The 10,948-nt window shown below is 40.4% G+C and overlaps 3 protein-coding genes across 14 annotated transcripts in view; 1 reads left to right on the top strand and 2 right to left on the bottom strand.

The window, feature by feature from the left end:
• The first annotated feature begins 333 nt into the window (after positions 1-333).
• On the top strand, positions 334-3,635 carry Deltacop (coatomer subunit delta). Its single transcript, XM_071789931.1, has 8 exons — positions 334-502; positions 709-748; positions 1,041-1,264; positions 1,353-1,741; positions 2,080-2,250; positions 2,327-2,640; positions 2,734-3,050; positions 3,135-3,635. The coding sequence occupies exons 1-8, from the start codon at positions 500-502 to the stop codon at positions 3,222-3,224; spliced, it is 1,548 nt and encodes a 515-aa protein (XP_071646032.1). The 5' UTR covers positions 334-499; the 3' UTR covers positions 3,225-3,635.
• Positions 3,636-3,760: 125 nt separating this feature from the next.
• On the bottom strand, positions 3,761-5,527 carry LOC139820028 (uncharacterized). Of its 3 annotated transcripts, none has more exons than XM_071789957.1 (6): positions 5,146-5,527; positions 4,793-5,066; positions 4,520-4,652; positions 4,216-4,436; positions 3,982-4,129; positions 3,761-3,907 (listed from the first exon to the last, which is right to left on the bottom strand). In XM_071789957.1, exons 2-6 carry the CDS (start codon positions 5,051-5,053, stop codon positions 3,843-3,845), a joined length of 828 nt encoding a protein of 275 aa, XP_071646058.1. In that variant the 5' UTR covers positions 5,054-5,066; positions 5,146-5,527; the 3' UTR covers positions 3,761-3,842. The 3 variants fall into 3 exon arrangements, with proteins under 3 accessions (XP_071646058.1, XP_071646050.1, XP_071646042.1); XM_071789949.1 differs by having other exon boundaries at positions 4,793-5,055; positions 5,146-5,524; XM_071789941.1 differs by having other exon boundaries at positions 4,793-5,526.
• An 861-nt stretch (positions 5,528-6,388) lies between these two features.
• Positions 6,389-10,948, bottom strand: part of Siz (Brefeldin-resistant Arf-GEF family protein schizo) — a 43,153-nt gene continuing 38,593 nt past the window's right edge. For all 10 annotated transcript variants that reach the window (XM_071789849.1, XM_071789855.1, XM_071789915.1 and 7 more), the window contains 3 exons: positions 10,125-10,780; positions 9,697-10,038; positions 6,389-9,621 (listed from right to left, as the gene is read on the bottom strand). In XM_071789849.1, the coding sequence (XP_071645950.1) occupies positions 9,347-9,621; positions 9,697-10,038; positions 10,125-10,780 (1,273 nt within the window). In that variant the 3' untranslated portion in view covers positions 6,389-9,346. The remainder of the gene's footprint in view (positions 9,622-9,696; positions 10,039-10,124; positions 10,781-10,948) is intronic.

Below are 10,948 nucleotides of genomic sequence, written 5' to 3'. Positions count from 1 at the left end.
TCTACATAGCTCAATAACAATTTCGTATCAACAAGTATAATATTATAATGTATATTTGGTACTCGTGAATCGAACGAGGTACGAATAGTGAGGACCTGTTGTGCTTTCCACATTTCATTACCTTTTTTTTTTCTCCTTTCAATATTTGAACACGTATAAAGTATCTGTTTCATTCTGGACGACGCGAACCACGAATATGCTATTCTTCCGGCGATTGGCTGACGTTTGACAAGATCACATCCACGTGATCTACGAGTGGCCGTCATTCGATGGTTGCTCGGTGGTTTCCGACTACACTAATCGTAATCCACGGCGAAACGTCTTTCATCATGGCACACGTCAGCACAGCGCGCGCCCTCTGCTCCTGTTCCCCTTCATCGTATATTTGTATATGTGTGATGTGGAGTAGCAGGTCGGCTCGCGGGTGACAAGGAACACGATTAGACTAAATCGCGGGGCATATCGCTGATCACGGAGCGTCGAGGAATCGCTCGCCAGGATGGTAAGTGATCGTCTTCCGCGACCGCGACCGTGGAGTCGCTGTCGAAATCCCGAAGAAAAGAGTCCCGGAGCGATGGGGCCGCGAGCCCCGCGACACCGTCCGCAGATGTCATCCATTTAGCGGCGTGTGACCGCCAGGCATTTAATCCCGCGAGTATCGCCAACCCGATTGTATGCGACATCGCACGCTCTCTTTTTCTTTTCCAGGTACTCATCGCCGCTGCGGTATGCACCAAAGCCGGGAAAAGTGAGTTCTTGCCAAACGTTCTTGCATCACTGCCGTCCGCGTATGCGTGTTCGGTTGGACAGTGTCGCCCGGTTGCGCTGGGCTAATCACATGATAATCCTTGCTTCGTGTCTTTAATTCGCACTCCGTTCTATTTGTTAAGGAATGAGTATCAATCGGTACATTGGTTGTTAAGAAAAAAATTGCATGGTTTACTCTGTTTGCTTAAACCTTTTTATCAATGGAATTGAGTAACTTGGAAAAATATTTGCCGCGACTGTTTTCATCATTACGGTTTGCATTACTCTTCCAGCCATAATTTCTCGACAGTTCGTCGAAATGACGAAGGCGAGGATAGAAGGCCTACTCGCTGCATTCCCGAAACTAATGAGCTCGGGTAAACAGCATACATTTGTAGAAACGGAATCCGTTAGATACGTTTATCAGCCTCTTGAGAAAGTATACATGCTGCTCATCACGACTAAGGCCAGCAATATTTTGGAGGATTTGGAAACTTTAAGGCTCTTCGCGAGAGTGGTAAGTGGGCTAATCAATCTCTGTATATGAATACTTGTCATATATCGTCATGCGTAAGTTAAGTTGCAATGATATTTGAATCTTACAGATTCCAGAATATTGCAACTCGATGGATGAACTTGAAATAGCAGAGAATGCGTTCAATTTGATATTTGCATTTGACGAAATAGTTGCGTTAGGCTATAGGGAGAATGTCAATTTAGCACAAATCAGAACCTTTGTGGAAATGGATTCACACGAGGAGAAGGTCTATCAAGCAGTCCGAATGACACAGGAGCGTGAAGCTAAGAATAAAATGCGTGAGAAAGCTAAGGAGTTACAGAGGCAAAGGATGATGGAAGCTAACAAAAAGGGCGGAATTAAAAGTCCCGGATTTGGCGGAGGATACGGAAGCGGCAGCACCCCTGCTACTCCAGCTGTTGGTGATACAGCTAACTTTGTGCCTGAACCGATTAGACCTTCTTACAAGCCCAAACAGTACGATCAATCAATTCTAATCTTAATTGTAATTAAATTGTAATTAAACTTAAATCATAAGGCAAATAAGAGTAGAATGCCGTTAAAGCGAGAGATATAATATATAAAAAACTTTAAAAAAGTAACTCTGAGACCGAAGCGTTTGTAATTTCTATTTGTACTTATTTTTGTATGAAAGTTACTTTTTTGTATACTATATCTCTCGCTTTAACCTCGGCGTTCTGCTCTCATTTGCCTTACGATTTAAGTTTGATTGTATATCTAGAGAGCGTCTATCTTGCTCTAGCTTATAATATTTGCAAACACATTTTTATTTTGTAAATAATATTTGTTGTCAGGAAACCAGTCAATGCCGGACCAGGTGCAATGAAATTAGGTGGCAAGTCTCGCGATGTAGACTCGTTCGTTGATCAATTAAAGGAGGAGGGAGAAAATGTCGTGTCAGGACCCATTGCTGCTCCTGGAACAAAATTAGCACAAATCACTCCTCAGATAATTAACACAGAATTGTATGTGATTATATTGATATGTAAGAGCTTCAAAATTATTCATGAACAGATCACTCATATGTATTTCCGTCAAAAGGGTTCACTTGAGACAAGAAGAGCGACTTAACGTACGCATCGGTCGGGATGGAGGTGTACAAAACTTCGAGTTGCATGGCTTGGTGACTTTACACATCTCCGACGAGAAATGGGGACGTATCCGCGTGCAAGTCGACAACAGGGACACAAGAGGAATACAGTTACAAACTCATCCAAACGTGGACAAGGAATTGTTTAGAGCACATGGACAGATAGGTCTGAAAGTACCCACGAAACCATTTCCATTGAATACTGACGTCGGTGTGCTGAAATGGCGTTTTCAAGCTCAAGACGAAGGAGCATTACCAATTTCAAGTGAGACTGCAATAATAATTTTCATATACGTTTTTATTTAATTTTAACTTTTTTAAATCCATACATTTATGAATATTTAATTGCTTGTAACAGTAAATTGCTGGCCTTCTGAAAACGGAGAAGGTGGCTGCGACGTGAATATCGAATACGAATTGGAACAGGTCGACCTCGAATTGAACGATGTGCAAATAAACATTCCTCTACCTATTGGTAGCAATCCTATCGTCAGTGAATGCGACGGGCAATATACGCACGAAGCACGACGAAACACGTTAGTTTGGTCCTTACCGGTCATCGATGCTTCAACGAAATCAGGCTCTATGGAATTTTCAGCCCCGTCTTCTACACCTGGAGATTTTTTCCCACTTCACGTTTCGTTTACGTCCAAAACGCCGTATGCCAAAATTAAGGTATAGAATACATGGATTTCTCTGCGTGTTACGCAAATTACATTAGACAATATAAAAATAATAATGTTTATGTTTATTTTCCAGGTTAGCGAAGTTTTGCTTGTAGAAGATGAGAGTCCAGTTAAGTATTCGGTAGAAAGCGTGTTCTTCACTGATAATTACGAAGTTGTATAAGACATCGTGGATAATAGCTGAAGTATTTGCGCATATAAGAATATGAAAATAGGCACAGTTCAGTGGAGAGACAGTTGTTACGATCAACAATCAAGATTGACTATACCATATTTGAATTTTAATTTTATTGCCATACAACCATTCCTTATATGATCATTGAGCATTGATATATGTCGTTTACTATATTTATGTACATGTATCAATTTAATACGCTATTTAATAGCTGTCCGGTGCCGAATACTTATACACGTTTGTAAAAAGGAGATATATTTTAATTGGACAAAACTTAGTTATGATTCATATACGCAAATTTATCGTATTTACTTTCTACTCGATACATATATTTTAGTATTGCAATAGGTCTGCAGAAGATTGTATTATTACCAAATATATATATATCAAATTTTGTTACTCGTTCGTATATTTATATACCTTGTATCTCGGAAACTATTTCACGCTATGCATTGCCATTTTCCTTATTAGAGCTCTTAGTAAAAATGTGCTATATAGAAGTTCTTATAGTTAAAGGGTGAAAATATTGCTGTTTCTTAATGTTTATTTACAATTTGTAAAAATGTGTACAATATACAAATATTACAATTTAATGTACAAATATCGTTATAATTCATCTGTTGGCATATTTATAATTTGTGGTATCAAATGATTCTCAATAACTGCTTTAGCTGCAAATTGATAAAAATCAAATTAACTATTTTCGTATAAATACTTTCAGATGGTTTTACAAGAAAATGCTTACCATTCATTGAATTATTCACAATCGCTGCTTTATAAGCACTTATATTCGAAGAATTAGTAAGCGTTACATCTGCACCTTTTGTTAACAATTCATAGCACACGTGTGGATGATCGCAGTGTGCTCCGTAAATCAACGGGGTGTTACCATCCTACAACAGAAATATAATATCATATGACACACGATGCTGGATAACAAGTGTATAATACTTGGGTAAAGAAAATGCAACGTGCGCACCTCGTCGCATGCGTTAGGATCAGCCCCATGATTCAACAATAATTTGACAACGTCGTGATGACCGTAGGCGGCCGCCAAGTGTAAACTGGTCTGTAATTTTGGTCCACAACGATTTATACTGGCGCCCCTTTTGAGTAATTGCCTGGCGCTACCCAATTGCCCGTAAGCACTGGCCCACATCAATCCTGTTAAACCCTGTTCATCGGTCATATCCACTGAATCTGCGTAGCGTAAAGATGAAATTCTTCTACAACAGTATTTGTACGTACATCAACTTAGTTTCTAAGATGTACACGATGTTTACTTGAATGTATATGATCGGACGTAAGTTCCCCTTGACCTGCCAAGGTATGAAATGTGATATCGTTATCAATGTAGAGCTGGTGTATCTGCGTCTGAGTGTTGCCTCTTTGCAAATTTGTGAGCAGGGTGGGTGGCTGCAAATAGAAAAGATATAGATACTTTATATGTTCAGGTACAAAATACAAATATTCCATGAGACTGCGGAGGATTTTGCGACGGGCAGAAGATCCCCCAACGTTTTGTAGAATTCAGGGGAAGGCTGTTGAGGAAATACCTTGTACGGTTGAAACGCGCTGGTTCTGGTCGCGTCTTGCCACGCTCCCGGTGCCCAGTGCCATTTCGTCTCGATCGGCTCGGACTTGCAGCCGATGCTAACGTTCTCCGGCTTGCAGATCAGCGGCTTCGGCCGTATCCCGATCGCCGACCCGTCGGGGGTGACGCTCTTCTCGCTCTCGGCCGAGCACCGGCCTTCCTTCATCTCGTCCTCGTCCTGCTCCTCCTTCATAATCAACTCTGAGTGGATCCGGTCCTCCATAGCTGTCAAATAGCTGTCAAACATGAATTTCAGGCGGCACAAACGACGCGCGAGATGCACCGTGCGGACCAGTTTCGTTTTACGATGCCCACCTTGTTCTTTAGCGGATTAGTCAAGATTGGTCGAAACGGGAGAATAGAATTTCCTGTTAAATCGCATAAAACTGTATTCGCGCCATGTTGGAGGTTAGGAACGCGTCATCTCGAGGTCGAGGACATCCCGCCGTCGGAAGACGTGGGATTCGGCCGTCATTCTCTCGTATCGGTATCCTTTCACTGCTTACAATTAAATACGGCAATGATCGTGCAACACCTTGAATAGATACTGTGAACTTCCGTTCGACAGTATTGTGTTTACGAAGAGATTTACGAGCCGTTACGAACGAGCGCGGTTCTCGCGCGCGTCTGGAAGCCACATTATACAGATGCGCGGCATATGCGTGTCGACGATGCATTTATCGCTATCAATGATTTACGTTTTATGTCATCGTCGTCATCGGACGGCCCAGGCTGCTGTAGGGGATCCAGGAATAGTCGGTTGTAAATAGTCGGTCAGGTCGATCTCGATTTTGAAGCAAACTATAATAAACGATCAGCGACCGGATCGGTCGAAACTCGTCGCATCAGAAATAAAAATTAAATGCTGAAAATCGAATTTAAAAAGTAATGAATTGTTTGTTACTCCAAATTTCATCTCGCGCCGTTAAGTTAATGATAATCCAAGACTGCTGCTCTCGAACGGTCTATTTTCGAACGATTTGGATCGAACTCCGATTAACTTAATGTTCAAGCAATAAAATTTAATTAAGACCGTGGTGGTCCGCATTAACGAAACGGTGTTACTCGATATAACGTCTATTTTCTGCCAATGTAAATTAACTTTAATCTCGGTCAATCTCGGTTTAACTTACTTATCTTTTTTTATTTCTATAGGACTAGAAGAAAGATTTATTTTCTTATTCTTAGAACTACAAATTCTAGTTCTAAAAGAAAAATATAATAAGTAAGTTAAACTAAACGGAGATTAAAGTTAATACATTGGCAGAAATAGACATAAGTTCGGGCAATTTCGGCCAAACTCCGATTAATTTAATTGACCATCAATGCGACCGGCAGAATTGCTTATACAGCAATATTTCTGTTCGCACTTCTACAATTCATTGTCCTCTATCTAATATTTTTTCCACGCGAGCAACAGAAAATTAATGTATAGTTCCATGTTGATAAAACATTTTATTCGATAGATTAATCCCCGTTTAATCGGAGTTTAGTTGAGATCATCACTACATAAAGCGCGTCTTCTGGGCGTCAGGGTGCGATAAGAGAAACACACGCATTTCGGTTTCGGATTCAGAGTTATTTATTAACACAGTGTACTTACAGCATTCACTAGACTAACGAGGGAGGAATTTACTAATAATTTGGCATTGAGAGGGAAGGGGAGGGTGGAGGGGGGCGAGGGAGGGCGACTGATCTTGATTATACGCGCTTTCTCATCAGCAAGGCTTTTCACGGAGAGCAAGCCGAATAACGGCCGCGACGTGTGCTCAATCGGGCGTCTAGACTATAAAGATCGCGCCAATTTGGTGCAATCCATTCTTCCCTGATATTTTATACCGCCAACAAGAATACGTATTTCTACTTTAACACGACTGACGACGACGATATAGGTCGATCAAATTAGAGGGATAGAGCGAGGCGATGCTCGAGTTCATCTTTCTTCATTAATATAATTAAGCTCAATAAAGTGATTCCCTTTTTTCTTTCTGTGAGCAGGGGAGGGAAAGAAGTGACAAAAAAGGATACGTGTCGTAATAAAATTTGGGGTTCTTCCTAATCAGTCTTTTTTGTTCTTGTCCTCGCGCGAGATTATCACAGAATTCAGATTATTTAAGATTTAAGACATTTAAGTGAGTGGCCAGTGAGAAGAATTGACGCGATCTCGTCCGTGTAAAACTTAGCGTACTTTGTGACGTTAAATGCCGCGTCTAAGGTCGATCATATGTGTCTCTGTACAATTTTTGCGAAGGATTATCTTTGCGAATTAATTCCGTTGCTTTTTGCGGTACGGAGATACGTACCGCTTACACATCGATGTCGATGAGAAAGACTAGAAATCGATGTCGGTGATGCGTGCGAGTAGCTCGTTTTAATACAGAAAGAAAGTTCGCGACAGGCATGGAAGTGTTCCTCTCCGTTTATCTCTCTCTCTCTTTCCGTAAACAGAATGTATATTGTCGGCAATAAGCCACCACAAAATGCGCAAATTGTCCCTCGACAATTTCAACAATTACGTTCCTCTGCTCCTTTTCTCGTTTCTCTTTATTAGAATCATAAATAGAACGGAGTGTTCAACATTCGATCGTTTACAACGTTTTATAAAGTACATTAGCGGTACGGGTCATTCGTATCAAGAGTCAATCGATAACAGTTGTTAGCAGACGGTGACAAGCGGAAAATTAGCATGTGGTCGATCGTCATGTGATATAAAAATTTGTCAGCGCGATGTAATTATCTCTTCTACCTTCTCTTTCCGCGCGCGAAAAAACTCTCTTGCGAGAGACTTCTCGCGAAATTCCAATATCTACGCACACGAGAACGTTACACGAGAATCTTTTTTTTTTCTTGCATGATATCTTTGACCGATCGCAATCTCGTTCCCTCCAACGAATCTTAATCTTAAGTTAACGATAATTACAAATTTATCGCCGAAGGAAAAGTGTATCTCTCTCTTTCTCCTCTCTCGCCTGCGTAATGTTATTAGAATCCTTTAAACACGCCTGATATTCTCGAGCGCAGGTCAAATAAGGAAACGAAACCTAAAGTAGAATTATATTAAACACTCCTCCTATGTAGATGCGTTATTTTAACAGGAGATTATCATTAAATTAATGAACGCCGTTTGCTTGTTTACAGCCAGCTGATGTCGCGATCAGCGCTATGTACATGATTAATTAGTTTGTCATACAATTCCACAGCTTCTTGGAAAAGAACTTCCAACCTCCTCTACGATTGTGATTACATTAGTTCGTTTCTCGGTCGCGCGAGATTTTTATCATGGCAGTATATAAGGCATGCGCGTTCTTGTCTTCCCTTTTTTTTTGTTTCCTTTGTTTCGCGTACGTAACTTAGCTTACATGTTTACGCTCTCGCGACGGTATTATCGACGTTTAGATCTATCGTCTACTCTCGCCGCGGAAGACGAGAAACGAATTAATCGCGGATATATTTAACATGCTGGTCTTTTTTTTCTTTTCTCACCTTTTCTTCACTTTTTTTTTCTTTTAGTGAAAATGCGAACAACTTTGAGTCAAAATTTCAACATACATAAGCAAAAACTACTTCTTCGTGAATGATTATCAATAGGTCGCTATAATGACAAACACGTCTTACGTCTTACGTTAAGTCTTATTTCATTGCTACATTCAAACTTCACGTTTCCGATAATAAAAATCGTTAGACATCAACATGCACCTAACATCGATAGAGATTGCTTATCGTTTCCCTTACGCTAAACTCCTTTTCGTTACACGTGACAACTCGAACGTCGTTATACGTCTATTATTTACAGCTTTTCGGATCGGTGATGGTGATAATACTTGATAGCGATTACTATTAGAAACTCTCGATAAGATATCTCGTATTCGTACAATTCTTGTGACTTATGATTCTCTCTTCATTAGATTCTACTCGTTAACGCCCGTCTATAGTGTAAAACTAAGCAAAAATGTAATAATATTATCTACACACAATTCTATCATTCGATATTCCTCGTAAATTATAAATACACTGTATGAAAAATGTGTCCATTAGTTTTTTTGTTTTAGATGAATAAATACTATACACAATTTCGGGAGGGGAGAATAGGTTAAAATTTTCTTTTTTTTTCCTCTTAAATGCGCCAGGTGATCTCGATTGGATCCTGCCCAATCCTTCAGATTTACGTCCTTATTAGCGTTATCTGTCGTTCATTATCTCTCTAATCCTTTAGCACGCTTCGTGGTATATGTATAAAACGACGCTACTTTATTAGTAGTAGACACTACGCTAATAGAACATTTTGCGGCAGTCTTGCTGCTTGTATTAATTTTACTTTCTTTTTTTTAAGATTGTATGACGAGAAGCTCCAAACAGGAGAAATGACGATCATAATTTTATTAATACGAATAAATTAGGGAATAATTATTGCTATTTAAAATCCTCGTCATCGATGTGAGACATCTTCATTAAAAACACGAAGCGTACTAGAAGAAAATATAAAAGTGTACCTCGTTTACGTTACTGGAAGAGTACATTATACTTCCGTGGTACGACTGTAAGGGCCAGACTCTTCAGATTGCGATAGTTTTCGCTCTCGTTTGGCGAAGAGACCTCCTAAAAAAGACGGCTGCTGAGCCAGTCCCTTACTACCGGCACCAGGGATCGTAGCCCCTGGATGAATAGGATGAACTTGTCCAGGATGCTTAATGCCTTGGCTCATCGAGCTGGCAGAAGTAGATTGAAATGAAATAGACATACCACTATCCAAAGAACCCACGCTTCCACGACGCTGTGGCTTCTCTCCAGCAACTAAACACATACATTTACATGTTATATTTATATGCAAAAATAAAAAGGTATAAATATACACTTTTTTCTACTTACACTGTTCGTGTATGTCCAGAAGAGAATTACTAAGGGCGGAACGTTTCAATTGCGTGTCGACATCGACCGTTTCTGCTCTGTCGGAACAAGTCCCGGGACAAGGACATATCTCCACATCGGCAACGCCGGAGTCTCTGTTTTCCGCACCGCCCCGCGCGCCCCTACTGCTCTTTTGTCTCTCCAACTCAGTTTCGATACGTAAAGTTTCCATTTCATCCATCTCACTGATGGATTCCCTAAGATCTTCCACAAATTTACACCTGTCATGCTCATTTCGAGCGTTAAATGTGACTAGAACTTTTCCGTCGACACGCTGAGAGAGTCTTATGCCGTATGGATAATCTGCAAGACAAATAATGGCAGTCGAGAGTTAAGACTACGTTAATATTTTGATATCTTCGTAAATTTATTTCGTTGCTGAAACTTACGGGGAACCTCGAATAGGGTGACCACCATGCCGCAAAGTGTAAAACTCTGCCTGAAAGTGTAAGTTACACTGTTCTTCTTTTTGCTCAGGATCTTCGTAACGACGAGCAAGTCGTTAAAGAGGAAAACCTCTCTCTGATGAACACCGGGTCTCTCCTTCTTGTGGATGTCCGGTATCTCGTAGAGCCTGCAGTAACACACTAATCTTCTATGTGGCAGCGCCATGTTTGGCTTCTTTCCAACAATAGTTGCCTGGACCTTCATTACTTGCGACACGTGGTCGGAGCCCGGCTTGAATTCGTTATCTTTTACCCGTTCGTAAATGCCAACTAGAATATCTCGGTCTATGTCGCCGCAATCATCGATTCCTCGGAGATTCTTTATGAAATCCTCGAGTCTCATTCTGCGCTCAGGTTTTAGATTCGGTGTGTGCAAATCTGTATTAAGCATGATAATAGCAAAGGCCAGGACAAAAACAGTATCTGCCGACCGCAGCCTCGATATTACATCGTGATTGCATTGACAGTAACGTTGGCTGAAGACCTCCATAAGCCGCTCGATCTTCTGCGCCTCGCCGGGCATTCTAAAGTAGGCTTGAAACTTTCGTAAAGCGACATCCACTTGCATTCCAGAAAGATCCAACTCTTGAGAAAAACATCTACAAATTATAAGTAGTAAATTATAGCAAAAACATAGATAATAATTATAAATAATAAAATACATTTTTTTAACACATTACGAAAGTGTTATTTAAAAAAAGTATCTTAAAAATATATAATTAATAATAAATCCATCTTTTACTCAAAAAAACTATTAAGCCACTCAC

The sequence above is a fragment of the Temnothorax longispinosus genome, chromosome 1 (assembly GCF_030848805.1).
Source record: "Temnothorax longispinosus isolate EJ_2023e chromosome 1, Tlon_JGU_v1, whole genome shotgun sequence".
Taxonomy (NCBI): Eukaryota; Metazoa; Arthropoda; class Insecta; order Hymenoptera; family Formicidae; genus Temnothorax; species Temnothorax longispinosus.
This window is presented reverse-complemented; position numbering and strand designations above follow the sequence as displayed.